At 44.8% G+C, this 26,532-nt stretch overlaps 2 protein-coding genes across 2 annotated transcripts in view; both read right to left on the reverse strand.

Annotated features, from left to right (window-relative positions):
- Positions 1-26,275, reverse strand: LOC311203250 (uncharacterized protein; the record flags this gene model as incomplete). The annotated part of the gene is made up of 12 exons (XM_084277904.1): positions 1-11; positions 174-380; positions 2,979-3,102; positions 4,375-4,502; positions 10,118-10,238; positions 11,054-11,228; positions 16,905-17,008; positions 17,916-18,079; positions 19,202-19,208; positions 22,127-22,296; positions 23,235-23,621; positions 26,242-26,275. The coding sequence occupies 12 exons, from the start codon at positions 26,273-26,275 to the stop codon at positions 1-3; spliced, it is 1,632 nt and encodes a 543-aa protein (XP_084134030.1).
- The window catches only part of LOC311203713 (uncharacterized protein), a gene marked incomplete at its 5' end in the record, with an annotated part of 71,391 nt that overhangs the window by 2,121 nt on the left and 42,738 nt on the right, over positions 1-26,532 (reverse strand).

The following is a 26,532-nucleotide window of genomic DNA, read 5'->3' on the forward strand; positions in this document are numbered from 1 at the left end:
CTACCACTTCCCTGGAAAAGACGTTGTGAGATGGGTGGAGCAGAAAACAGAACCTGAACGTATCGCTTTTTTAACTGATTTTTTAATGTGTTTTGATTAACCTGGCTCAAAGGAAAAAGTCCTGTGCTCTTTGTTCTTAACCTTCAACATCGAGAAGTACATTTTGCACTTACCAACTTCATAAACGTTCCTATTGGCTGAAGCAGAGCCAGCGATCTCAGCATACGGGGAGTCCCCGCGTGCCGGGGACTTCATTTCCACATAGCCGCATTCTGAACTTCTGGGGACAAGAGCTGGTGGGTCTTTTATAGTAGCGTAGGGGTTCTCAGAACTACTTAACGAGCAATTACTTAAATTATATTGGGAGTTCTTCACTAGATCTGCAACAAGAAAAACACGTGTTTCTCTCAAGCATGCTAGTAGTATGGACATCAATGCTACACAGGGTGTTGAGTTCTAACAACTCGCTCCCCATCAAATATTTAAATAGAAACCAGTCATAGCACTTCCAAATGGTTAGACAGTCCTTAATGAATCCACTTCTACTGCTATTCTTGTTTATGGCCCTTGGTCTTGTCATCAGCAAATTCCTGTTGCAGTCTGAGAACTGTCAATTCTGGTTAGAATAGTAGCTGGCATTCAATACAGATAATCCCAGAGTGGTTGGGGTTGGAAGGGACCTCAAAGCACATCTAGTTCCAGCGCCCTGCCGTGGGCAGAGACACCCTCCACTAGACCAGGTTGCCCAAAGCCCCATCCAGCCTGGCCCTGAACAATGCCAGGGAGGGGGCAGCCACCGCTTCTCTGGGCAGCCTGTGACGGGGCCTCACCACCCCAACAGAGAAAAATTCCATCCTAACACCTGATCTAAATCTAACCTCTTTCAGGTTAAGGCCATTACATTTTGTCCTTTCACTATATGCCCTTGTAAACAGCCCCTCTCCAGATTTCTGGTAGCCCCCTCCCTGTTAGGTAGTGAAAGGCTGCTACAGAATATCCAGAGCCTTCTCTTCTCAAGGCGGAACAAGCACAACTCTCTCAGCCTGTCTTTGTAGGAGAGGTGCTCCAGCCCTGCGGTGACCTTTGTAGCCCTCCCCTGGCCTCACTTCAGCAGCTCAGTGTCTTTTACTGGGGAGCTCAGAGCTGGACACTGTACTTCACGTGCTTTCACTTTCTGTGCCTTGGGCACTGTGGCTTGAGCACTTGCCAGAAAAGACTGAGGCAAAAAGTCATGAAGTACCTCAGCCTTCTCCAGATCCTGGGTAACTGCATCTCCTGTTTCCTTCTGGAGACAAGGCCAATTTTTCCTCTCACCCTCATTTTGTCACTGACGGAGCTATAGAAGCTTTTGATGTTGCCCTTGATGTCTCAGGCCAGATTTAATTCTGTCAGCACTTTAGCTTTCTTAACCTGGTCCCTGGCTGTTGGAACAGTTTCTCGTTATTCCCCCTAGACTACCTGCCCATGCTTCTACCCTCTGTAGGCTTCCTTTCCCTGTCTGAGTTTGCCCAGGAGCGCCTTGTTCATCCAGGCAGGTCTCCTGGTGCATTTGTTGGGCTGCATCTCTCCAGAGCTTGAAAGAGGCAGTCCTTGAATACTAACCAGCTGTCCTGGGCCCCTGGTCCTTCCAGGGCTTCGTTCCATGGTACTCTACTGAGCAGGTCCCTGAAGAGGCCGAAGTATGCTCTGCTGCAGTCCAGGGTAGTGAGCTTGCTGTGCACCCTCCTTACTTCCCTGAGGATCTAGAACTCCAACATTTCATGGTCACTGCAACCAAGATTGCATCATGGTACTCTGTTACAAGCATTACAGAAGTCTAAAGGAACTTTCTCTAGACAGTCTCTCTCTAAACAAAATACACAGTTTCCAAGAACAAAATTAGGTTATTTGAGAAGACCTAAACCAACTAAATTTATTCCTACTCCATCTTTATTTACTAGGTCTCATGTCAGCTGTCCTGCTGTTTTTGCCAAGCCTGACACCCAGGTCACAAGCCTAGAACTACCCAAGCAATCCCACTGCACCTTCTAGAAACCAGGCATAACATCAGCATTCCTCCAGTCTTCCAGAATCTCCCCATGCAGTGGGGTAGCCACAGCCGGGATCTCTCAGAAGTCCCAAGTGCTGGTACGTCTGCTCTAAGAAAATGTAAAGCTGAACTCTGAGCGTTAAACTGTTTTCTTAAAAACCCCGGGTCTCGGGCGGAGCTGTTGTTAGACCAAGGCTGGGGATGGGCAGGGAAAAATCCTGCTGCAGACTGCTTCTGGTGCTGCACCTGATCCCCAGAACCTGACAGTGAGAAGGACTAGAAATGAAGGTAATTAAATCATCTAAAGATTAATGGCACTCAGAGTCCCTTCTAAGGCTTTCACTGGGCAGAGACATGAGGAGTGTGATCCAGCCTTTGGGATGCTTGAGATTGGGAAAGGATGAAGTGTCAATAGGATACAGAAATTCTCACCCCTTCTCAGGAATTTTCTTTTGACGGACAATGTGCTGCGTTTTAGCAGACAGGAGGCTTAGCTGGGAAGATGCTGCTACAATTTACATCTGCAGCAGCCCAGATGATGAGAAACTACTTCAAAAAGCCTTGATTCTGTGTGGTGGGGATTAGAGAAAAGGATTCACCCAACCCCACACCTATTTAATCAAAGTAATTTTGCCAAAGCAGATCCTTATTTACAACACCCATTGATTTATGAAAGTAATTAGTATGAAAATAGTTGTATGACAATATGATGAGAGATTTGCATATCATGTCTGCACTGGGCATCAGGTGGATTCACCGCTCCTCACAAGGAGTCACTTTTTTGTCTCCTTGAAGAAAGGTCGAACCCATAACCCTGAACCTCACGCACAGCCAGACCACCTTGGCATTACCCTGAGCGGAGAACCAGGAAAAATTCCCTGCTTCCCTCTCTATCCCAAACACAGTAAATACCATTCACCCTCTCCTCCTCCTCCTTCTTCCTTCTTACCAAGCTCGTTGAGGTAGCCACCATGTTTCCAGTCTGCAGGCAATGTTCCCGCGTAGTCCATGACAGTTCCTCGTTTTCCAGGTTCCACGTTTTTAAGGTTCACAAACAGCTGATTGGTTTTGGCCTAATTCAAAGGAAGACAGATAACAGAAACTGAAACTGATGGGAAGTTACAGGATTTCCAGGTGCTAATCAGGCAAAGTGGTTTGGGTTTGCGTGGCCAGGTTTTGGTAGCGGTGGGGGGCCAGGGGTGGCTTCTGCAAGAAGCTCCTAGAAGCTTCCCCTACGTCTGACAGAGTAAATACCCGACGGCTCAAGGATGGACCCACCGCTGGCCAGTGACGAGCCCATCAGCGATGGTGGCAGCACCTCTGTGATAGGATGTTTCAGAAGGAAAAAAACCCACAGGCAGACACTTCTTGCTGCCAGAGAAGGGAGTGAGAAGATGAAGAAACTCTGCAGACACCAAGGCCAGGGAAGAAGGAGGGGGAGGAAGCGCTCCAGGCACCAGAGGGGAGACTCCCCAGCAGCCCATGGAGAAGACCATGGTGAAGCAGGCAGTCCTGCTGCAGCCCAGGAGGAAGATGCCGAGTAGAGATCCCAGCTGCAGCTCCATGCTGGAGCGGGTGGACACACCTGAAGGAGGCAGTGACCTCATGGGAAGCCTGCATTAGAGCAAGCTCCTGGCAGGACCTGCAGCCCGTGGACAGAGGAGCCCACACCGCAGCAGGTTTGCCTGGGGCAAGCTGTGGCTCTGTGGGGAAGCAGGCTGGAGCAGTCTGTCCCTGGAGGTCTGAGCCACATGTAAGCCACACCGGGGCAGTTGGTGAAGAGCTGTAGCCCCCATGGTAAGGATTCATGTTGGAGAAGTTCATGGAGGATTGTCTGATGTGGGAAAGACCCCACACTGGAGCGGGGGAAGCATGTGAGGAGTCCTCTGCCTGAAGAGGAAGGAGCGGCAAAGACAATGTGTGATTAACTGGCCACAATCCCCATTCTGCCCCCGTCCTGTGCCGTTCGGGGGTAGGTGGCAGAGAATTTGTGAATAAAGTTGAGGCCAGGAAGAAGGGAGGGGTGAGGGGAGGTGTTTGAAGATTTGGTTTTATACCTCATTATCTCACTCTCTTTTGATTTGGTAGGAAATTAGATGCTTTGCCCATGATGTTACCTGCGGAATGATCTCTCCCTGCTCTTATCTCAACTCATAAGCTTTTGGTTATATCTTCTCTCCCCTGTCCAGCTGTGGAGGGGAGTTATAGAGCGGCTTTGCTGGGCACCAGACCTCCAGCCAGGGTCAACCCACCACAAAAAGAAACCAAACCTGAAACATGATGGAACCAAATGAAATAAACTAGAAGCTAATTGACAGAGGAGCACTGAGATTTTGATGCTCTACCTTTGCCAGGGTCAGTCTGTCCATGTTGTTGACATGAGGTGCGGTAGCGCACTGAGTCAGAGTATGATAACTGGGGTTAGAGAAATAGCGACTGTTGGAATTTCCACCGGTACTGTGAGGGATGGCTTCTGAAAAGAAAATAAAATCAACAACTATCAATAGCATGGCATTTCTTTCTGAGGAGAAGTTTTTGACAGCTCTGCACTCATTCCAAAACCTAATGGGAGAGTTTCTGGAAAGAGCTACCTAGGAAATTGCCATTCATTTGACGGATTTAGGGACACAGAGCAGGAACTGACAGGTCACTTGAAGCAAGAGCATGTTACTTGCTAACTTACTTCTCTCCTGAGGTTCCTTGCTCTCTTTTGCCTCTGCAGTCACTGTCCCAATTACAGAGAATTTTAACCACCAAGTTCATAGCAACACTCTCTAGTGCCTCAAGAGCACCCCCACCTTTGCTGACAGCTCTTTCTTGGCTCTGAAAACTCTTTCTGCCACCTTCTTCACCTGCTGCCTGCCTTAACAGCTGTGGGCAGAAGACAGCAGTGCCTGAAGTTTCACGTACCCGTTGCGTCACTCCCAGGTTTGCTCTTTGCCTTCACTTGTTTCAGACTCGAGCCTTCAGATGGAGCTTCTTAACTGTATCGGGATTACAGATCTGCAGCACCACGGACGCTACCCTTTGTTCCTAGCCCTAAACTCTGTCTGTCCATGGCCAGCAGATGGCAATGTGTCACCAGTGGCAGACCCCTACGGACAAGATTTGCTTCGAGAGGATCTCTGTGTATCTGGGGGACTATGAGAAGGGAAGAGGGAAAAGGAGAAGGGAATTGTCTCTACTTGGGATTTGGCTTTACTTGTACTGGGCCTGCCACTGAGGCCGTGAAATTAGGAAGGAACGAAAACCGAAAAAGAAGAAAAGGGTAAAAGACAATGAAGAAACAGGCAAAACAGCAACCAATTGTCCTTCTCCACCAGACTGTCAGGTCTCCCAGGCTACTCAGAGCCCCGTGCTTCAAAACCCATGCAGTCGTATGAGCGGAGCCAGACATCTGGCTGGTGTCACGTCATATGACGCGAAAGGCACAAGTTTCTTTTAAAAAAGGAGGAAAAAAAAAGGGGGGGGCGAGGAGGACAGACAGGGAGAGGCCGTTCCATAAAATCTCCTCCTTTGCTGCTCTAATCCCTTCTGGTATTTTTTTCCTGATAAATTAGAATATTAGGTAACACATCAAGAGAAATAGCTGTTGCACAGCAGCACAATTAGCACAATGCACAATTAGCACTCACAGAACTTAACTTGGAACCTTTCCCGTATTTTAATTTCATTCAAGATTCAGTCTTTTAATTATACACTCGATACGAGTTACATGGCTCGATCTCCCTAGAGATCCTCGCTGTTTTGGTAGGTAATACTAAACACCAAAAAATACCAAGTCTGATGGTTACTTTAACAAACCTAAAAGAAAAAAAACCCAAGCTATTCTAACATACTTTGTTGAATTTAGTTCCTTCCTCTATTGTCACAAACCCTTTGCCTGCTGCTCCACTTATTATGCATATACATATGTTCCACAACACCTTTCTTAATCCTACCTTCTGATGCTATCTCTGCAGTGTAACTTTATAGAGCAGCTATTTGAGACCGTGTTATGAAAGTATTGCTCAGGAGTATTGCTCTGACGTGTGAAGCGTGGGAGGAGGATATTTCCAGACACCGAACAGAAAGCAAACTATGCTCTTTATGTCATACAGTGTGTCCTGACATCACCAACGTGTTGAAACTAGTCCGTTACACACGCTGCTGTGATGACATCATCCCGGGACAGATATTCCATTTTTTCTAGAATCAAGCACAAAGTCTCTTTCCAGCAAAATCTTTTTCTTTTCCAAAGATAAAGATTTCACTGAAGCTAAAAGCAGTGTCTCCTTTCCAATACCTGAGGTCACGCAGTCAAGGTCTGTGCTACGCCTGAAGTCGTCATCTCCACCCAGGATAGTTCTATCACACCGGCCAGCTCATTTTTAGAACCTGTTACAAAAAGATGCTACACTTTTACTACGGACTTTCAAATCATAGAATCTACCTACTTTAACCTGGCTTCATTCGTTACCATACTTTTGGTCTCTGGTGATTTGTCTGCCCTAGTGTCTCACAAACTACTCATCGATGGCACAATGACAATACTACTATTTTCTCATCATTCACTCCAATTACTTTTATTATTTTTGCAGCCTTGCCATTTCCCAGCGGTATCTGAGTGACTGAGGGGAGGTCGCACTGCGGCTTTTGGGACGACAATAAGGCCAAGAACACTCTGGGCTCAGTTAGGTGAGTGCTGGCTGTGGCAGCCTCCCTCTCTTTCTGTGAGGACTCCTGTGGAGAGAGTCCACAGAGACTACTGACCCTTGAATACAAACAGGAAAGCTGAAGCTTGCAACGCTACAGTATCGCACGGAGACACAAAACTCCAGAACCCTCTGAGAGGGGCATACTTAAGAGTGTCAACTCCATCTTATGGAAGCTGGAAGAGTTTTCCCAACACTTACATAGACATTTAGGTGAGAACTCAAATCCCTTCCTGGAGATAAAAGGTTTGTGATAGCATGCCTTTCTGCAGAGTTTCATCATGTTTTCAAATTACCTTGCTCTCCATAGACAACAGTGCCAAACACAAATTCTAATGGATAACCAAATACAAATACTTCCTAAAACCACAAGGAAAATGCCAGAGAAACCTTGCAGAAAAGTGCAACAATTTTCATGCAGAACAAAATATGTGCAGAGACACTTGAGTTCTCAAGTTTGAAAAACCTAAGTGGAAGCACAGCTTCTGCACAACTGATCCTCTTTTTGGCTGCCAGAGCCAAGCTTTCTGGGTTCCTGCACGCAAGGCTTTACGTACCAGAGCTGCCAGCACAGCCCTGCATATTTACAGCTCTTCACCACTTCCTGAGGAATGGTTCTGTGAAGGCGCGCAAGGTTTCAGATTGACCCATCTACTCTCCTACTCCCAGTTTGCCTGTGGATCCCACACTCAACAACATTTCCATACCTGTGAATCACAGATGGAACAAAACAGCCACAGAACTGGCCCCTGTCTCCTTCCAGCCCCACACAGTCCTCCTGTAGAGCAGAGAATTTATTTAAAAACTGGAGTTTCTAAGAATTTCCCAGAAAACCAAACACTATCACTGGAAAAGATGGAGCCAGTTTTTCAGAGAAAGAGTTCATGTTTTGACTACAAAATGTAATAAAAAACAGTTATGGAATAAAACAAATCAGTTTTGACTTTTACCATTTTAAAACCTTTGAAATTAGATATTTTGATTGCTCTCCCCAAGCACAAATTGCAAGGTGCAGCAGACCTGATGAGGCAATGTTATGGCAGTGCAATGATTTCTAACTTTGCACTTCTCAATGTCGGGGTGACAGCATCAGAGCCCCAAGAGGAAGGCAAAGACCTGTCTGTCACTGCACTCTTCGCAGTGCCTTCTCACAGCTGACTAAGAATGAAGGCAACTTCTCCGTTCATATTGTACCAGAGATAGAAGATAATGTAATCAAAACTAGGTTGTTTGATGTTAAGTATCTATTTCTGGCACATTCTTTCCTCTCACAGTTTTTTCTGCTTTAACAGAAGCACTCTGGAGAGCATTTGATGCCAACGGGGAAAAATTTGGGTCTGTGTTTTTCAACAAATTCTAAAGGAGCTGGAGAAAAGTCTGAGGCTCAACTTTAAAGCATGGAAGCAGGAAGAGTTTTTCATCTGTGCATCTTAACTGTGTGTTTTCTGCACTTCAGTGTGTTGCACTGCAGAGTTCTTCCCAAAGATTTGTCGTCATGTGTCACCAATCTTCAACCCAGTTGTGTATGGGCTACCAGGAGCAGTCCTCCTTGGAGACTTATCCCCCCGACAAAATTCAGTGCAAAATCTGGTGAAATTATGAAACTACCTGGCAAGGGAATTCACATTTTTCTCCTCTCCAGCCTGGAGCACAGGTACAGGTTCCATCCAGAGCTTTGCAAGCCCCTCCGTTAAGGCACTGGCAAGTTAAGTTACAGCCAAGCCCCCAGGTACTTCTGGGACAATTTATTGAGCAATCTACACCATGCCAACCTGCCAAAAAGAAGAATTTCAAGTGACAAATTAATCCAAGTTTTCCCCCATTCCTCTCTGCGGACGTGTTTCACTCTGCCTATCAGGCAGCATCTTTCGGAGATGTGCAATCCCAGGGTACCACTAGCTACAAGCTAGTAGCAGCAGTTTCAGACGAGGACTCGTCCACGTTGGAACAAGGGTGGTGAAGGGCACCTCCTGACATCTCTGCACAGCACACATTTGCAGATGGGTGCCACCGTGCAATAGCAATTCAGGGCAGATTGGCAAGGAAAACACAGACACCTTGAAATTACACTACCAAGCACCAGAGGATACTGAAGGTTTAAGGCATGGGTTGAAAAAGCAAGGACTGTATTCCCTACATTCAAGCTGCTGCTTTCATCACTCTTCCGCCAGTACTGAACAGATGGAGTTCTGCAATACAGTTTAGAAACTAAAATCCTAGACACAAAACAGAAGGAAACATAGCAGCAGTGCCTAAGTTGCATTTCTCCAAGGATACATGGAAGACCTTCTAGATCATTGCTGTACTTCCCTCCAGATGCAAAAAAGACTGTAATGGGAAATGGGTCTAAAATGCACCCTTCACTGCTGATTATGCTGGGTAGCAATGATTTGCAGACTGCACGCTGGAGGCAGAGAAATGGAAATAGATTTTTAAAAATGTGACCATCTGATACAATAGAAACGGCAGGAGACAGTCTGACGTGACCATCAGCAGTGACACAAGCCAAGGTTCTAATTTTGTACCTTGTTTACAGCAAGCCAAGGGAAAAGTAATTCTACACTGAGCCTAATCAATAGACTGTGCAAAACACATGGATTGAAACGAAGCCGCCTCGTGCCCTGGATAGAGAACTTCACATTTAGGGGTCATTTCAGGCAAAAATCAGTCCCTGACAGTGGTGGGCAGGCACGTGCAGTTTCTGAGGGGGTACAATGTCCATCAGAATTACTGCTGGGAGGTGAGAGCCAGGCAGGGAGGTCAAGGAGCGTCAGTCTAGTCACACGAATACTGGGAGACCTAGAAAGTTTCTCACAGAAGCAGGGAACAGCGCGCAAAGGCTTGGAAGGGTCTTAGGCAAGGTTTTCTCAGAGAGCTGGTGAGGAAAAGAGCATTCAAATAGAATAAATTGCCAGTAGATACTAACATCAGTGCTAAAATGACAGGAAGAAATCGGTGCCTCTGTGTGGCTGAGAGGGGCAAGGGTTGCAGCCAGAGGTCATGCACACCCAGGCTGAGGGAAACCCGCCTATGCATTTCGACTAGGCAGGCTGCTGTCAGACACATGGCAGGCATGCCTGTGGTACATCCAGCAGATGACAGCACTGCCACCAAGAGAGAAGTGGTGGCACACCTCAGGGTAAACACCAGTAATTCACTAAGCCGCAGCAGCCTCCAGCCCACTGAGAACACAAACATGAGGCATGTGCACTCTTCTTGGGGCAGATGGTTTCCTAGTTTTCACCTCCCAGAGCAGCAGAAGCATAAATCAGCTGGTGATATGGCCTTCAGCGTGGTCTGCTTTTTATTAAGTTTCTTTCTTCTTCTCTACTTCCAAAACTCAAATTCATTTTATGATTAGGGAAAAAGGAAATTAATCTGAAGGGATGCTTACCTGCTTTGCAGGCACAAGAAACATCTACTGGTGAACAGATGGCTTCGTTTTTGCAGTTGCATACAGATGAACAGTTTATTCCATACGTCCCCAGAAGACAGGCAGTACCACAAGCAGCACCCTGAATGACACAAAAACAGAGTCTAAAAACTATTCAGACAATAGAACCAGTACATTCTGTAGACTGACTCAGGTGCTACAAAAGCCAGAGAACATGCCTGTTCCAGGCTGTCACTAAGGTATCTGAAATTTCATGGCGAGGGACTCCTTCATGCTCTTTAAGTCCACAGTAAGCATTACTTTCCTGTTAGTTGTTGGGAGAGCTCAGGTCACACAGCAAACACCACTTGGTTAGATCAATGGACAGTATCTTAAGTAATAAGGAAGCCCTTCACGAAACCAAATCTCGGTAAGACAGCAGGTTCATGGAACGTGGATGTCTACAGTATTTTTAGGAATTAATTTGACTGAAGTTTTCACAGTTGTTGTTCCTACAACAGTCACCCTGTAAATATCCAAAGCACAGGTAACCGCAAATGCATGTAAAAGCTGCAGAATAATCCATCCTGAACCGCAAAAACAAGTGTCTTGCTCTAGATTTTCTCTGAATGGAACATCAGGAGCTTCTGCAGCAAGATAATGATTGAAACCATCATTCCTCCCTTTATTTACACCTCACAAGCACATCCTCCTACTTATCACTGTCTTACAAAGTCACTATCTTTTCTTTCCTGAAATGCCTTCACTTCAGTGCTGAGAACCAATCCCAGATTTGCCTCAGAATCTTAGACAACGCCCAGTATTATTTATGTACCTAAATACCGTTACCTTTCTTTTCCTGTGGTGGAGAAAGGACACTCGGGCACCATGAAGAACTTGGCACTCAACTAAAGCCAATGGAGTTGAAAATGTACTGCGAAAGAGAGACTTATTTACCTCAAATCCAGGGCCACAGGTGCATTTTCCAGTCACACTATTGCAGTCAGCACCATTTTGGCAGCTGCGGATCTGCTGACATGACTCGCCATAGAATCCTGGAGAACACGTCTCGTTGCAGTAGAGCCCCGACCAGCCAGGCTTGCAGGAGCATTCCCCAGACACAGGGTGACAGCTGCCAGGAGGGGATGGAAGGATAAGTAATTCAGGACTAAAAATGACAATCTACAACTGAACAGTTCTTGAGATCTAAATTAGAACGTATTTATAAAACTACTAGTACTGGCATTTTAAGACAGTCATCACTGTCCTGTAAATAGGTGTAGGAAGCTGTAATACTTTTGAAGGATTTTGATGGGTTTTCATGAAGTCAGACTAATTGGCAGTAAGATTTATACATTAAGAATGGGAGCCGATATATATATGTATGCACATATCCCTCAGAGAAAGCAAGAGACAAAAGAAATGCCACCAGAACGTGTCCTGAAAAAACCCTAATCCCAGCCTAACTATACCATATTAGTTGGTGATGCAGAATGACCTCCCACAGTCTTATTTACAAATGTGAAGCAGGGGTGGAAGATCACCAGAAAGAGCTTACAAGACAAAAGAAAAACCCTTCTAGAAAAGTACGTAGCTACAGTGTGCTCTTTTTACACCAGGTGTCACGTGAGTAAAGACATGCCAAAACCAGCCTGAAATGCTGCAATTCCTACATTTTGTACATTCCTGTACAAAACAAGGCGCTAATGTTGACAAAGGCAGACAGAGGCCTTTTTCGCTTCTTCCTGCAAACTGCATCTTCAGAATGACAAGTTTCTGTAAACCCCCCAACCTGTGATGGGAAGTGGCAGGGACGTATGGATCTGCTCATACCAGGTCACAGCGCTGTTGCTGTACCCCACTGAGGAAACGGGGTTTATATGGCCTTAGTCTCAGCCAGCCAGTGCTCACTCTCTGTTTTCTCTTGACTGTTGAGTACCAAGGGAAAAATGGATACTTTCACCTGGTCACAGAGAACAGAGGGCTGGGTTCAATACACACTCCAGCTCAAATCCTTGCATATCTACCAAAAGAGGCAATGGACAAGAACCATTTCTGAAAAAACTCTTTGCATAAGAGGCTTGTTACCTGCTGGTGCTCTCTGGACCCCTGGAAAATAATAGAACCTCCCAGGTATACCTATATCTAACCCTTCACAAAGCATAGAGGCTGACAAGCATGAGGATTGGCTGGAGCTGCCATCAACTGACCACATCTATTGATTTCAGTTATTTTGCACTTACAGCACACCAGAACGTGCAAGGGATATATGATCTATCCTGCCTACACACAGTGAGCAATGTAATGATCTACCCACCTGGTAAACAGAGACAAAGGTCCCACTTTGTCATAATATTTATTTGGCGGGTAAGCAACCAAATAAATACAGCAATGAATATTAAGATCACATATAGCTGCAAGCACTGTAATTCAGAAGCTCTTTTGGGCTGAGAGTTTCCTGATCCAGTTAGGGAATACCAGATTCTCTCACAAGTCCTTCGCTGCTTCAGATTGCATGAAAGTACTAGAAAAATCAGGAAATCTTTCTTTTCAGATTTCTATCTTCTCTACAGAAGAACAGGTTCAAGGGTGTAAAGCCTACCTCCAGGTAGTGGGCCTGTGCCAGGGACATCTTTTATCACACTTGAGACCATAAATTCCTTCAGGACAAAGCCTTGTTTCACACTGCTCTCCAGTGTATCCTGCTTCACAGAGACAGGCACCACCAATATGGTAGCATTTCCCACCATTCATACACTTGCAGGGCTCAGCACATTGCACCCCGTACGTCCCCACTGGACACTCCTCTTGGCACATATGAGAAAAACAAAGAAAAAAGTGGGTTAGTTCCCATCAAATACAGCTTTGGGACATTCCAGGGAAATCGAGTTTATGAGCAATCTCTATACGGCTCTAAAAAGCCTCTGAAGTGGAGCAGTGATTTATAGAAATTCATGTTTCAAGTACTTTATGTCAGAATTTGTAACTTTTAGAAGTAAACTGGATTCTCCACTTAGCAATAGCGTGAACAGCCAGCAGATTTCTGTGCCCCTGTAGATGCTCAGGGCCTGGCAGTCCTCTGGCAATCACGCTCAGCAGTCTCTGATGAGAACCTTTTCTAACTGTGTTTTCCAAACACACTATGTTTGACACAAGGCACGGCAAAATGTAATAGAAGTCACAAGAGCCTTCTGACTGAGGTCAAAGGGGTATATGTGTTCATATCATGCCTCCGCAGTACTGGCCTCAATCCCTTACTCGTATCCAAGTGTCGAGGTATTTGCAACTCTGCCCTGAGGGGAGCAATAAAATCCCCATTACTTCAAAGGTGCAGCGTAATAATAGAGCTAATAACCCCCTACAAATGTTTCCCAGTGAAGTTATACAAATCAGCTGTGAATGGATTGTCTCCAAATGACCATCTGGAATTCCAGCACTGCAACTCCACTTACTTTTTAAACATCACCTTCATGACCTTCTGAAACACTGTCTTCCTGGTGAGGACAGTGTTGTCTCAGCCAAAAGGTTTTAGGCAAAACGGGAATTTAAAGTCGATTCTCCCAAGTTAACTCCGATCATGTAGAAATTGTTACCGATGTAGGAAAAGTTAAGGGTTCAGAGTGCAAAGTACATGACACTTCACGTACCCTTCACGGTACCTTCTGAGATTACAGTAACCAGGATGGCATCTCTTCATGGACCAAGAATTTAGAAGAAGAGGACCCTGCAAAGTATTCTGCCCCTTTTGTAAGTGCATATAACACAAATCTAGCCTTGCAATAGCATCAAGAAACGACGTCTCCTTAACTCCCCTGTACTGATTTTAATGCCGAGTTGTACCCCGCTTTGTGAATCATGCGGGTGCTAATTACAAGGCCTCACCAAGTCTCTGAACCATGAGGAAAAACACGTCTTTATGGTGATGGTGAATGAAAGGTGGGTGAGGAAGTTTCACACCACCGATCGGCTACATCTGACTGTAATAAAAAAGGCACGCTTGATGTACTGGGTGTACGTGCTGGTGTTTTAGGCCTGGCACCCTGTTCTGACCAGAACTGAAATGAACACCTCGACTCTGCGTGTGATTAGCTCTTTTCACACCAGGGGGTTTTTGATCATGGGATGGTTTATTTGGCACTGGGATTCCTGGCGGCAGATGGGGTCCACCTGTCCCAAAGGGGAACAAGGATCCTAGCCCAGCAGTTGGCAGGGCTTGTGGAGTGGGCTTTAAACTAGGTCTGAAGGGGGAAGGGAATAAAACCAGGCTAGCGGGAAAAGCGTGTCAGAGTCAGGGGTGGGAGTCTACTGTGGACTGCCCAGCCAGAACAACAACAACATTGATGAGTTATTCTTCAAGGGACTAAGAGCCACCTCTAGATCCCCTGTCCGTGTCCTTACGGGGGTTTCAACTGGCCAGATGTTAGCTGGGAACACCACCACAGCTAATACAAACAGGTCCAGGAGAGTCCGAAAGCAACTGGATGGTAACTTCCTTGTTCAGGTATTGAGGGAGCCAACGAAGAAAGGTGCCCTCCTAGATCTCTTGCTCATCCACAAAGAAGGACTTGGGGGGAAGTAGAAGTAGGTGGACTTCTTGGCCACAGAGTAGTGGAATTCAAAATCTTTGTTGAAAGAAGGGAAACTGCCTCCAAAACTTCAACACTAGATACAGGGAGAGCAGATTTTGGACTGCTCAGGAAAGTAGCTGGTAAGGTCCCCTGGGAAACTGCTTTTGAAAGTCCATCAATGCTGGCCACTTTTTAAGTACCACCTCCTAAAAGCACAGGAATAGGCAACTCCAAAACATTAGAAATCAAGCAGGTGGGGCAGGAGGCTGAGCAGGGACGTTCCTCTAGAGCTCAGCAGAAAAAGAAAGTGGAAGCAAGATCAGGAAATGTGCGGGGATTACGGGGACACTCTTCACCTTTGCAGGGAGAAAATGTGTGTGGCCAAAGCTTAGAGAGAGCCGAGGCTGGACAATACTGTGGTAGACAGTCTGGGGTCTTCAAATACAGTAACAACAAGAGGAGGACCAGAGAGAACATTGGTCTGTTGCTAGATGAGAACGGTCACATTACTAACAGGGACACAGAGAAAGAAAAGGAGTTTAACACCTTCACTGCCTCTGTCTTCAACAGAGTCGATGGGCTTTGGGACTCCAGATGCCTCAAGTTGGAGGCCCATGACTGCAGTAAACTCCTAGCGAATTCTGACCATTCAGTGACGTGCTCTGACCTGGCTGGCCCTGTGTGGAGCCAGGACTTGGAGTTGATGATCTTCATGGGTCCCTTCCAACTCAGGATATTGTATGATTCTGTGAGTAGTTTTTGCATAAGAACTTGGTTTTGGACTGGTTTTATAGAAGCCTAAATATCTTGCATTCAAGAAAAACCCACTCTGATTCTGGAAGAGACAGGCATAATGGGAATAAGGGTAACAACTGCTGCCCAATGACTCACTGCCACACCATGCACAACTCAACTGAAAAATGTACCAGCAACACCAGGAAAATTTAACTCTGAAAAGTATGAAAGCAAGCAGTGTTTTTCTGTTGAAGTATATACAAGCACAGTTCTCTTTCTACAGGAGAGTAGAATTTGATCTAATGCAAGTTAAAAGGCTTGCAGTTGTACTGCATGCTGTCTGTTTGCTGGTGGTTAACAACATAAATATGAAGGCTCTATGAGCTTTATTAAAGACTGAGTGGCAAGATCTCAAAATAGACACTTGTTCCTAAATGACGTGCCAGATACTTTGCTCAATTGCTAACGTGCTCACACAGACACCTCACTGGTGATGCCATTTTGTTGGCATTAGATGACATTCAAACACATCTGGGAAGTAAGCTAAAGAAAGGAAAATGAGCCTTTGGACGGGTAAGAGTGCTTACTGCACCTCCTAGGTGCACTTGCTTAGTGCATTACTTGAGCTACAAGACCTCCTTCTGCACCTAAGGAAGAGTGAGGATTCTTATCTATCTAAACATTTGTGAGTCATGGAATCAGATTGATGACAACAATTCAATAATTAAAGCTGTACTTCCTTTTCTGAGGGAGTACTTTGAGGTTATTTTTTCCTTGGTTAACTTCTTCTTGGAATATTTCTTCTTCTTTAACAAGAATTAAAATCAGCGGCTCAAGTGCCATGTACTGCAGAATGAAGACTCCCAAGGGAGAACTGCTTTTCTACAAAGGCCTGAAGATTTTTAGGCAATGCATGACTCAAAAATATTTTTGATCCTCATTTTATAAACTAAGAAATTCAAGTGTAGCTACTACCAGTAAGAGCTGACATCATAAATTAAATCTTAAATCCTAAGTCTTAATCCAACTTTAATAAGAAAACAGAAAACTCGCCTGCTGAACATATTGCAAAGGCACTGGTGTTGCTTGGGTAAAAGCTTCCAGATGAATTCCATGAATTGGATCCTCGATAATCAGACATCCAATGTCAAACCACCTGCAATGACAGCCAAGTTAGAGTCTGTTGAAAAGCAACATGTTAGCCCTTGAATGATGACCGTTTTACAACCTCTAATACAACTGTAGTTAAAAATTTAACAATGACTTACATCAAGGCATCCCAGCATTTTTCAAATCAAATTTGCATGTATCAGTTCATGTATATATAAAAAACTGAAGTGCCTGTGTTCCCTTGTAAAAAATTCTACGGCTCCGGTTGTTTCATGTATTTTATATGTGTCTACATATAAATGACATTTTATTCTTTAAAGCACTGGAAGCAAGACCCTTTGAGTCAATGAGAAACAACCCTCTCCCCACCTCAGGGATATATTTCAAGTTCTCACTTGTCAGGAAGCAATTCCTCAATGAAGTTTTCTACCGATACAGCAGGCTGTTTTTCATGGATTACTCCAGTCCGGCGCAAGCTGTCTATTCTTTCTTGGGCTCCCTACATGGGAACATGATCTGTTAGACAACATTCTCTTTCAATCACATCATACAACACTCAGAGATGAGTGCAAAAACCCCTCTGGAGCAGAATTTTCAAGTTAAACAGAAAACAGCGATTTAAAAAAATTACTCTTTTTATTCAACAGTAGAAAAACCAAAAAAGTCATGAAAAAGCACCATAGCCTTTCCCAAACAGGAATCTCAAACAGTAACACAAGCTATGATAAAACTCATGTTTGAAAAGCTGCACAATGAATTCCTACATACTAAATGTAAGAATGGAGCTGTTCAGGAAGATCCTTGGCAAGTGTTGATCAACCTGTCTTTCACCTACAGAATTAGTTGGGAGACAACCCAGTCTCAAAGGCTCTCTTAACTTCTGATTACATTTTTCCTATTCAATTTCTCATGTTTAGTTTTCATCCCAAAGTACTGTGCTAGTGACAGACTAAGAACAAATGCCTGATACACTTTCAAACTACAGTCATATCACAATGCATGCCAGATGTGATGGCAATCAACTGCTTTAGAAGAAAACGGACATAAATGTTCTTCACTGCTGTGACCGCGTTTGCACAAGAACCCCAAAAGCTATTCCAACAAGCAGCTTCAGAATGATCTAACGGAACAGGCGGCAAGTTACACCAAAAACAAGAAAAGGAGAAGTCTCCCAATGCCACAGACTGACATTCCCCTTAGGGAAAATCAGATTTTTCTGGGTCAATGCCCCATCCCTGGAAGTGCTTAAGGTCAGGCTCGATGTGGCTTTGAGCAGTGTGGTCTAGTGCAGAGAGTTTCAGCCCCCTCTGCTGAGGACAATTTGTAAGGTCATTTCCAAACCCAACCACTCTCTCATCCTACGTTTCCATTGCCCTTCTCTGTGCTGGAGGTACTTTAGTACTTACTTTTAAACCTGCAGCGTAGCCCACAGGTTGGGGTGCGATGTTAGACTGCGCAGCCTCTCCAGTAACAACGGCCATTCCAAAGACTTCTTGAAAGGCATCTCGAATGGCTGCAACTTTCACCTCTTTGGTAGAAGTAACCACTATGTCCAGTTCTCTCCCAGTTTCTGTAAAACACAGGTGTGTGTATATATAGAGAGAGAGATGTATATCTATGAGCGTGTACTATTCTTCATTCCCATTACAAGCCAGTTTAAATACATTCTACATCTTAAGACTATGCTTCAGTTGGTCTTCTCTTTCTCACACGTTGCACAAAAGTTCTTTCCTGAAGCAGAAGTCACTTAATTTAGCTAGTCACCTAACTTTTACTTCCTAAGTGATTCATCAATGAAAAAAGGACAACAGGAACTGAGGCGTATTCTGCACCTGAAACAAAGCATAGTGCTCATTTAAGATGACAACTCATGGATTTAGAAGAATAATCCTGACATTCACCTCCTGCTGCTTCTGCTGAAGACAGAATATTGAACTAGATGAACCACTGGGCTAGAATCTCTCTTTTAGGGGGAAAGACTGACAGAGATAGGCACGTTCAGCCTGCAGAAGATAAAGCCAGAGGGATCTCACTGATTTGTACACATATCTGAAGGGAGCCTGCAAAGAGGAAGAAGCCAGACTCTTTTTGGTGGTGCCCATGGACAGGAGCAGAAGCAATGGGCACAAACTGAAACAAAGGAGGTTCCATACAAACATCTGAAGGATCTTTTTAACCATGAAGGTAACCAAGCATTGGCACAGGTTGTCCAGAACCACGAGGAAGTCTCCATCCTCAAACATACTCAGAAGCTGCCTGGATGCACTCAAGAGAATCAAAGAATGGTAGGGAATGGAAGAGAACCTTCTGCGTTCCAGTTTGTGCCCATTACCCCGTGTCCTGTCACTGGGCACCACTGAAAAGAGTCTGGCCCCATTCTCCCTTCAGATATTTAGGAGTATTGACCAGATCCCCCCTTAAGTCTTCCCCAGACTACCGAGACCAAGCTGATTCACCCTTTCCCCCTATGAGAGATGATCCCGTTTTATTCCACATATTGCCCACTGCTTTAGTACAATGGTGCAGCAATGTGGTCAGCTGGATCACACCACAGGTCCAATTGAGTGACAGCTCAGAAAAACAAAGCGCACAAAGGTGTTAATGCTTTCTTCTCTGCCTCATCAGTTTCCTGACCAGCTTCACCTACATGCAAAGAGCAGCACTAGCACAACTAAGAAGGAGGACTGCTCACCAGACTGCTGCAACAAAAGCAAAAAGCAAAACAAAACAAACAAACAAAACACAGCAAGGAAAAAACACCTAAACCAGCCAAACAAAAACCCAACCCATAAAACCTGTCCAGTACTCTGACAAATTGTAGAAATCTCAGCTCAGTTAGACGTGACATGAATGTACTTTAGTAAAACACAAAATTGTGACTACCACAATGCTGCTCCTTCCTATTCATTTTAAAGCTCTAACTGAGATACTATGCTTTTCATTCCAGGCTCAATGCTCAGCAATACTTCACAGAATCACAGAATCATACGACTGGAAGAGACCTTTGTAGATCATCAACCCTTTCAGTAAACATTTCTTTCTAATATCCAATCTAAACCTCTGCTGGCGCAGCTTTGTGCCATTTCCCCTTCTCCTATCTCCTCTCACCTGGCTGAAGAGACCATTGCCCACCTCCCCACAACCTCCCCTCTGGTAGTTGAGACTTTATTAGACTGTTTTAGCCTTTTCAATGTTCTTCCCAAGTGTTTCAGGAACTGCTTCAAGTTTGCTGAGCTTCCTAAAATAGTATAAATACTGTTGGGCTAGAAAAGCAGAACAGCTGAAAGTCAGAAGAAAGCCTCAAAAGCGATGTAAACACCGTTGTGAGCACGCTTACCTTTTGGCTTGTCGACCCTCAGTGCGATACCTTACACACCGGGATTTAATCACCAGATCCAACAGAACACATACAGCATATTTTAAACTCAATTCCATATCACTCCCTCAAACAGAGAAACAGGGAGGTGGAAGAATGAGGAATCATTAGTTGTACTGAAGCTGTCAAGTGTTGGATGTGTGGAAGCACACGTCAGAGTCAGGTTTTTAAACATCAGACAGAATCTGTGAGGCTTAACTGTCAGTTGTTGCAGAAATGCAAGCTGGATTCTCTGTTGAAGTGCATACACGGCAGTGCTGCAGTTATCTCTGTTTCTGCTCTTGAAATCGATTGAACTACCTTTTTTGCTCTGCTGTTCTTCAGAAATCCAACACCATTCTTTTAGATGTCCCTCAAGGTAGATAATAGGCCAGTAAGACCCTGTCAGTGTTTGTGCTTACATTTAATGAACTTTTAGGTCTGTCAGCAGCTCCACCTGGGATTTGGCTGGAGAAGATAGAGCGTTTTTTCAGCGTTGTTTAGAATCTACTTATAAATTGAGGAATTTCAGCTCAATTTCAGCTGTAAAAATATTTGTTAGTAATGGGCCATTCAAAAATAGGTCCTCTTGTCTGTAAGGTCATAAAAAAGAGGCTCTTCAGTTGGAGTTGTCACAGTTTGAGTCTAGCTACCGAGTCTGATGATAGCTGTAATTAGTATTTGTTAAATGTTCAAGACTTCCCGTCCCAGAATAGGAGGAAATCAAGTGTGTTGCCCACCATCACTGGCAGGCCTGTTTCTGCATTGGTGCGTGAGAGGATGGCGGTGATGATATTTGGCCTTTGCTGTATCCGAAAAGTCACGCACTCCTGGTCACGTCTTGCAGCATTTGTGCTGGCGAGTGAGATGCACCAGGCATTACAAAGTGTAAATGTGGTAAGAAGACCACGAAGCAGCTTAATACTTGGGTTTTGTTTGGTTGGGTTTTAACTGTGCTATTGTGAGTTTCTTGGGGAAAAACGAGAAAATGATATGGAAGTCTGTTTGCTTATGTTTAGGGTGTAGCTGAGAATCCCATGGTGAAGTCTGTTCTTGATAAACCCAAACATTCAGTGGAGACCATGATTACACCGCTGGACCCTGGCATGGTTCCATATATCAGTAAGTATTTGTGACAAACCATTAAGTAATGCATAGAATGTTAGATTAATGTAACAGCACTTGAAGTTTATCTGGAGAGTGTGTTAATTCTGTCACAGTTACGTGGTGATTTCTCAGGTGCGTTGTCCAGTGAGACTCTCACTCTGCAGGCTGATTTTTTTATGTGCGTCTTAAGGTTCATTTACTTGTGTATTCTGCTGTAGTTTAGGTAGTAGCATAGTAATACCCTTCAGTTCAGGTTGTGAGAGATGAGCAAGTTACAGAGAACAAAACGGTGACAAGTCCTTGTCTGTAATCTGGAAGTCACTGGAGTAAAGGGGGGCTCACTATGCCACATCACACACAACTCATTCTTCCAGATTTTCTTTTTCAAAAGGCTTTGAAAGCCCCTCCAAAAGTCTCCAGTCCCACTGGGACGTCAATCTTGATTCTTCCTTCCGATTTACAATTGCACAGTACAGATAGTAGTGTTGCTCCTGAAGGCAGCTCAGAGCTCACACACAGTCCCTGCATCTTTCTGCCACAGCCTTCACGACGCTACTCAGATGTAGCATGTCACAGCTCCAAAAAGGTTACAGGCTCATGAGATGCTGTCAGTTGTTGCTGCTTATTTCCTCTCTACGATTAGATCGCACCACAAGGATTATCTGTTCTGCATTATACACTCCGTGCCCTCTAGCAGAATAGAAAAATCCTACAAAATACCACAGACACCTCTTAAGAAACCCCTCCTCAGTGGAAGAAACACTTATTTGCCTCTCCCTGAGGAGACTTGTTTGGTTTAGAACAGGCAGGACTTGCATCCCCTAAAAAACCAATTCAGTTCATTAGGAAATGATAAAAAAACCCAGGATGTACAAAGAATCAAAGAGGTTCTGACATTTCCCATGATTTAAGGGCATGTGACAAAACCTCTAAGGTAGAAGGATCTCCCTGTCACGAGCACCTAGACGCCTGCATTTATGTAGTCATTCCTCTTCTGGAAAGGAAAGAAGCACAGTTTCAGCAAACGCGCCTATTAAAAACAGCCACCTGCAACTGAGCACAGAGGAAAGACAGGACCTAGAGCAACATGCCCTTAAAAGTTGTATCTTGTTAGAGACAACAAAAAATGGTAGTTCCTTCTGAAAGGTAACATACAAAACCACAGAGCTTTATAAACCCCCACAGCCCTCCAGCAGGTGTTCCACCTTGGGCAGTAGCTACTCTGGGGTCTTCAAGCTCCTCAGGAAAAGTGATTGCAGAACCAGTTCCAGGAGCCAAAGGGGAAGAGAAAGTTGCTTGCTGAGTAATAGGATCTGCGAAGACACCTAGGAAGAGGGAAAAACAAGACACAAGTACTGCGTTTCATTTCTTATGCCGTAGCAACATGCAATTGTTTTACAGGAAAATGAACAGGAAGAATAGAATAATACTGGGCTGATTCCTTTCATTTCTTGAAGGCCCCAGAACAATCCTGCTTGTTAGAGTTTAGCAGAGGCAACTACTGTGAATGAGTTCAACAATATCTGCTCATAGAACCGAGCCTACCTGCACCTGATGTGTAAAATTAAACAAAGACATGTTAGCTTAAGAGTGGTGCTTTTTATTGTCTTCAAATTTCCATAGGTCTTTCTGGACAGACTGCTTATAAGACATGTCACAAACAATGGTTAAAGCCTGACTCAACTGCAGCTGAAGAGCTAAGTTTCCATTAGGCTAGTAGAAAATCACCTCAGTTCAGCAACTACAGCACTCGCTTGCATGGCAGGCAAGTATTTTTCACTGTCCTGATGCAATTTAGTAGCCAGAAGCAAGAAAAGAGAAGCTACTCTCATGTGACGGACAACTTCTTACAGATAGCGAGCTTCTCAGAACAAAAACTTGCCCATTAGGAGATTACAGCCTGAGATACCTTACCATTCCGTGGAAATACAATGGCTGAAATTGCCTCTGAGCTGAACAGCAGCAACACAGAAATAAATGGTCAGCTGGGCTTTCCTGGGCACATTTTAAAATACTGCTCTCAAACACTTTTCTGTGAGCCTGAGTGCTAGCAGAACTCTGTGGAAGAGGACTCTTGTCCTACACCGTGATCGTACTTCAAAGGCCATTCTCCATTCCTCCGAGCGCAGCTACTCAGTAATTAAGTGTCACAAGAATACTAAAGAAGCTGAACTTGTGGGACTCTAGCAGACTGCTGAAGTAGCCACCCAGGAGACCCCTCATCCTGTCTCACAAGCACAAAGGTCTATATACAAAAGGTTACCTGTGACGGGAGGTGCAGAGAATGATGGCATCAGTGGGCTCTGTGGTGCTCGACCAGCGTGGCCTCTGGTGATATCATATGTTGAAGACATGGAAAATCCTGAAATCGGGGGACCAGCAGGAGGTGCAGGAAGACCAGAGCCAGCAGTAGAGCTTAATGAAGGAGCTGTAGAGAACTGCGACACAGAGGTACTAAAAGACGAAGGGGCAACTGGAGGTCGGGCTGGAGTTAGAGGTGGCGCCATAGTAGAAACTGTTGCAGATGGCACAAGTGGAAAAGAAGATGAAGTCATCATAGGAGGAGGAAGTGGAGATGCTCCAGCTGCCAGAGGTGCTGAGCACTCAGGAGAAGATGACAGGCTTGGTGTAGCAAGGGGACTGGACAAAGCTAGGGGAAAAAAAGACAAATGGAATTTTAGAAACACCGAGCCTTCATCTCAGAGATTCAGGTATGTAATTGTTCAGCTAGTTTACAAGTAAGTTTTGACCAAGTCTGCTTTTCTCCTTTCAATGGAAAAAAGTTTAGTACTGCTTGAGTCTGCAACCACCACCAATTGCTCTCAATTTCTGGAGATAGTAGCCTGGAATCTCTTTTCTTCTCTGACCCTATTTATCACAGCTAAAAAGACGAGTCAACATTTGACCACCCATTTTGTAGCAGATGAAGTGGGCCTCAGAAATTTCCAGCTAGCACGCTGAGCCCCAGGCAGCCCTCTCTTCCCTGGCACCCAGCTACCCAGGCTCCTAAACGCTCTGCTTTCTGTGTTTCAGTCTGGCCCCCAGCTGATCCTTGGATAAGCCAATTTTGTTCTCTAAACCAAATTTAGACAGAAAATTAAGCCAGAGAAACAGAAAACACTGGTTTTTACAGCACTAAGCTGTTGGATCAGCTCAGATGTGAAACTGCACTCAGCCTAAACATTGATGACAGTCAAGTGACGTGCCAAGTTACCGTAAGGAGGTCGTTTCCAAACTTTATCACGCACACCAGTCAATAAAAAATGGAACATGCACACCCCCAACATAGCTACAAAATACTTACATGGGCCACTGTCCTAGTATATTCCATAGATTTTAAAACATACAGAACAGAAATATTAAAAGGATGAGATAAAGATCAAGAAACTCTTCTGCTCCCACTGAAAATTAGTATTTGAATAGTATATTCATAAAACAATATGTTATGTTATTAACGGTTAGCACAATATATAATACCATTAATAATATTGTAGTGTGAGCAATGTTACTACAGAAGCCTCATTAATTTTACATCAGCAATTTGGAGGTCTGGTTCTATATTCCGATTATGGCTTTAATGGTTGTCACACCTGGAAAAAATGCCTTACAAAGACACACAGACCCAAATGAAAAGGTGTTGCTGGATGTGCTTACAAAACCATGCTATTTGTTTTCGTCTCCCAGCCATCAAGTATATGAAGGCTTATCTTGAAATTCAGCTAGCAAATGTTCATCTTCCTTGATGTCATTCAATTCTTCTGGAAAAATCATCAGAAGGTGTTGCACCTTGGTATTCCTAATAAATGGGCTCAAAATCCACCCAAACTAATTCATCTGGAAGATTTCTACATAGTTCAGGAAATTCTCTTTGCCAATTTACATGTACAGCGTGGAAAGGTTTTTTTGTGTGACACTTGCAATGATTTTGGCAACAGGAATGCATTGACAACGTAAACACTTTCAAATACCACTTTTCAAAACACCTTCTCAAACGCATGACTTTCTTACAAAGAAGTAGATCACTCCTCCTTAAAACACCACCTTTATCTTGAAGGGACAAACTGTAAGTGTGTTTTGGGGTTTTTTTAAATAACTACTGGGTAGCACACTGCTGATGATAGAGAGCGGCTCAGCAATCACTTCTGCCAGCTCCCTCAGGACACATGGATGCATCCCATCCGGGCCCATGGATTTATGTGCATTAATTCTTTTGAGACCCTCCTGGACCACCCCCACCTCAAACAGAGGGAAGCTCTTCATTTCCCAAACTCTATTACTTACTTCCAGTGCTGGGGGTCCCGAGGGGCCTTTGAAGTGAAGACAGCAAAGAAGGCATTCAGTATCTCCACCTTCTCAGCATTCCCCATAACCAGGACACCCTTCTCATTCAGCAGTAGACTCCCATTATCCCTGGTCATCTTACTATTCACATATCTAAAAAAAACCCTTTTTATTATCCTTTATGTCCCTTGCCAGTTTGATTTCCTGGTGGCCTTTAGCCTTCCTAGACGCATCCCTACAGGCCCTCACAACATTCCTATATTCTTTCCAGGTGCTCAGACCCTTTTTCCACAATTCATAGACCTTCTGCTTCCCTTTGAGGTTACTCATGAGCTCCCTGCTCATCCACACAGGTCTACTGCCATGCTTTCCTGATTTCTTGCTCAAAGGGATGTATCAAGAGGGATTATTCCCCCATCACCCTTAGCTCCGCCTCCGATGAGTCACCGCACCATGCGGTCAGGGGGTCTTGCTGTGGTGGGCGAGGGGGAAGTTGGGTGCCTCTCTCTCTCTACCTTTCTCCCTTCGCTTTTTTTACCCTCGTGGTTCTGTGCCCAGCCTTGCCGCTTTCAGGAAGGGTCCCTCAATGCGGTCTCCCACTCCAGAGCCCTTCTCCTCAGCGACTCAAGAGGAAACATCCTGCCGCTGCAGGTGCAACAGCTGGGGCACATCCAGAGATGCCTGAAGGCAACAGAAACTGGGCGGAAGGGACAGGTGGCAGGGGGAGATCACAACCACCCACCCAGCTCAAGGCCTGTGTAAACGCCCCAGTCCAGCACCTTCAAGCAGCATGCCTGCTAATTTGACTATGCTTGATGCGTTAATTACTCACCAATTAATGGAAATTTAGGCAGGCTTTTCTAATCCTGTAACAAGAGATACAGGTTGTAAATTCTGTGTGTAGGGGGCTAGTTTGGTGGAATTGCCACCTAGCACCCGTCTCTGTAGAGACATGGAAATAATCCTAAACCTCTGCTCTTCTTTCTCACCTCTGGGTGATGACAGGTTGCTCCAACCCACCATGGCTGCGAGCAACCTCCTCTCTGAGCTGACATGGTTGCAGGCCTTTGGAGTGACTCTTCCCCTTTGTGCCCTATGTGACTGTGGCTGGATTTTGGCTGCGAGGAACATGGAAGCACTTGCCCTTTCCCAGGAGACTTGTCCGAAGCTTGGTGAACAGTGAAAATGGGCAACTTTATTTCAAGAACTGGGCTGAAATCAGCAACTGTGTGAAACCCTGAGGAATGTGGGCGAGACAGAGCAGGCCTCTGACGCTGCGT

Source organism: Gallinula chloropus (assembly GCF_964237585.1).
Source record: "Gallinula chloropus genome assembly, chromosome: Z".
Classification (NCBI taxonomy): domain Eukaryota; kingdom Metazoa; phylum Chordata; class Aves; order Gruiformes; family Rallidae; genus Gallinula; species Gallinula chloropus.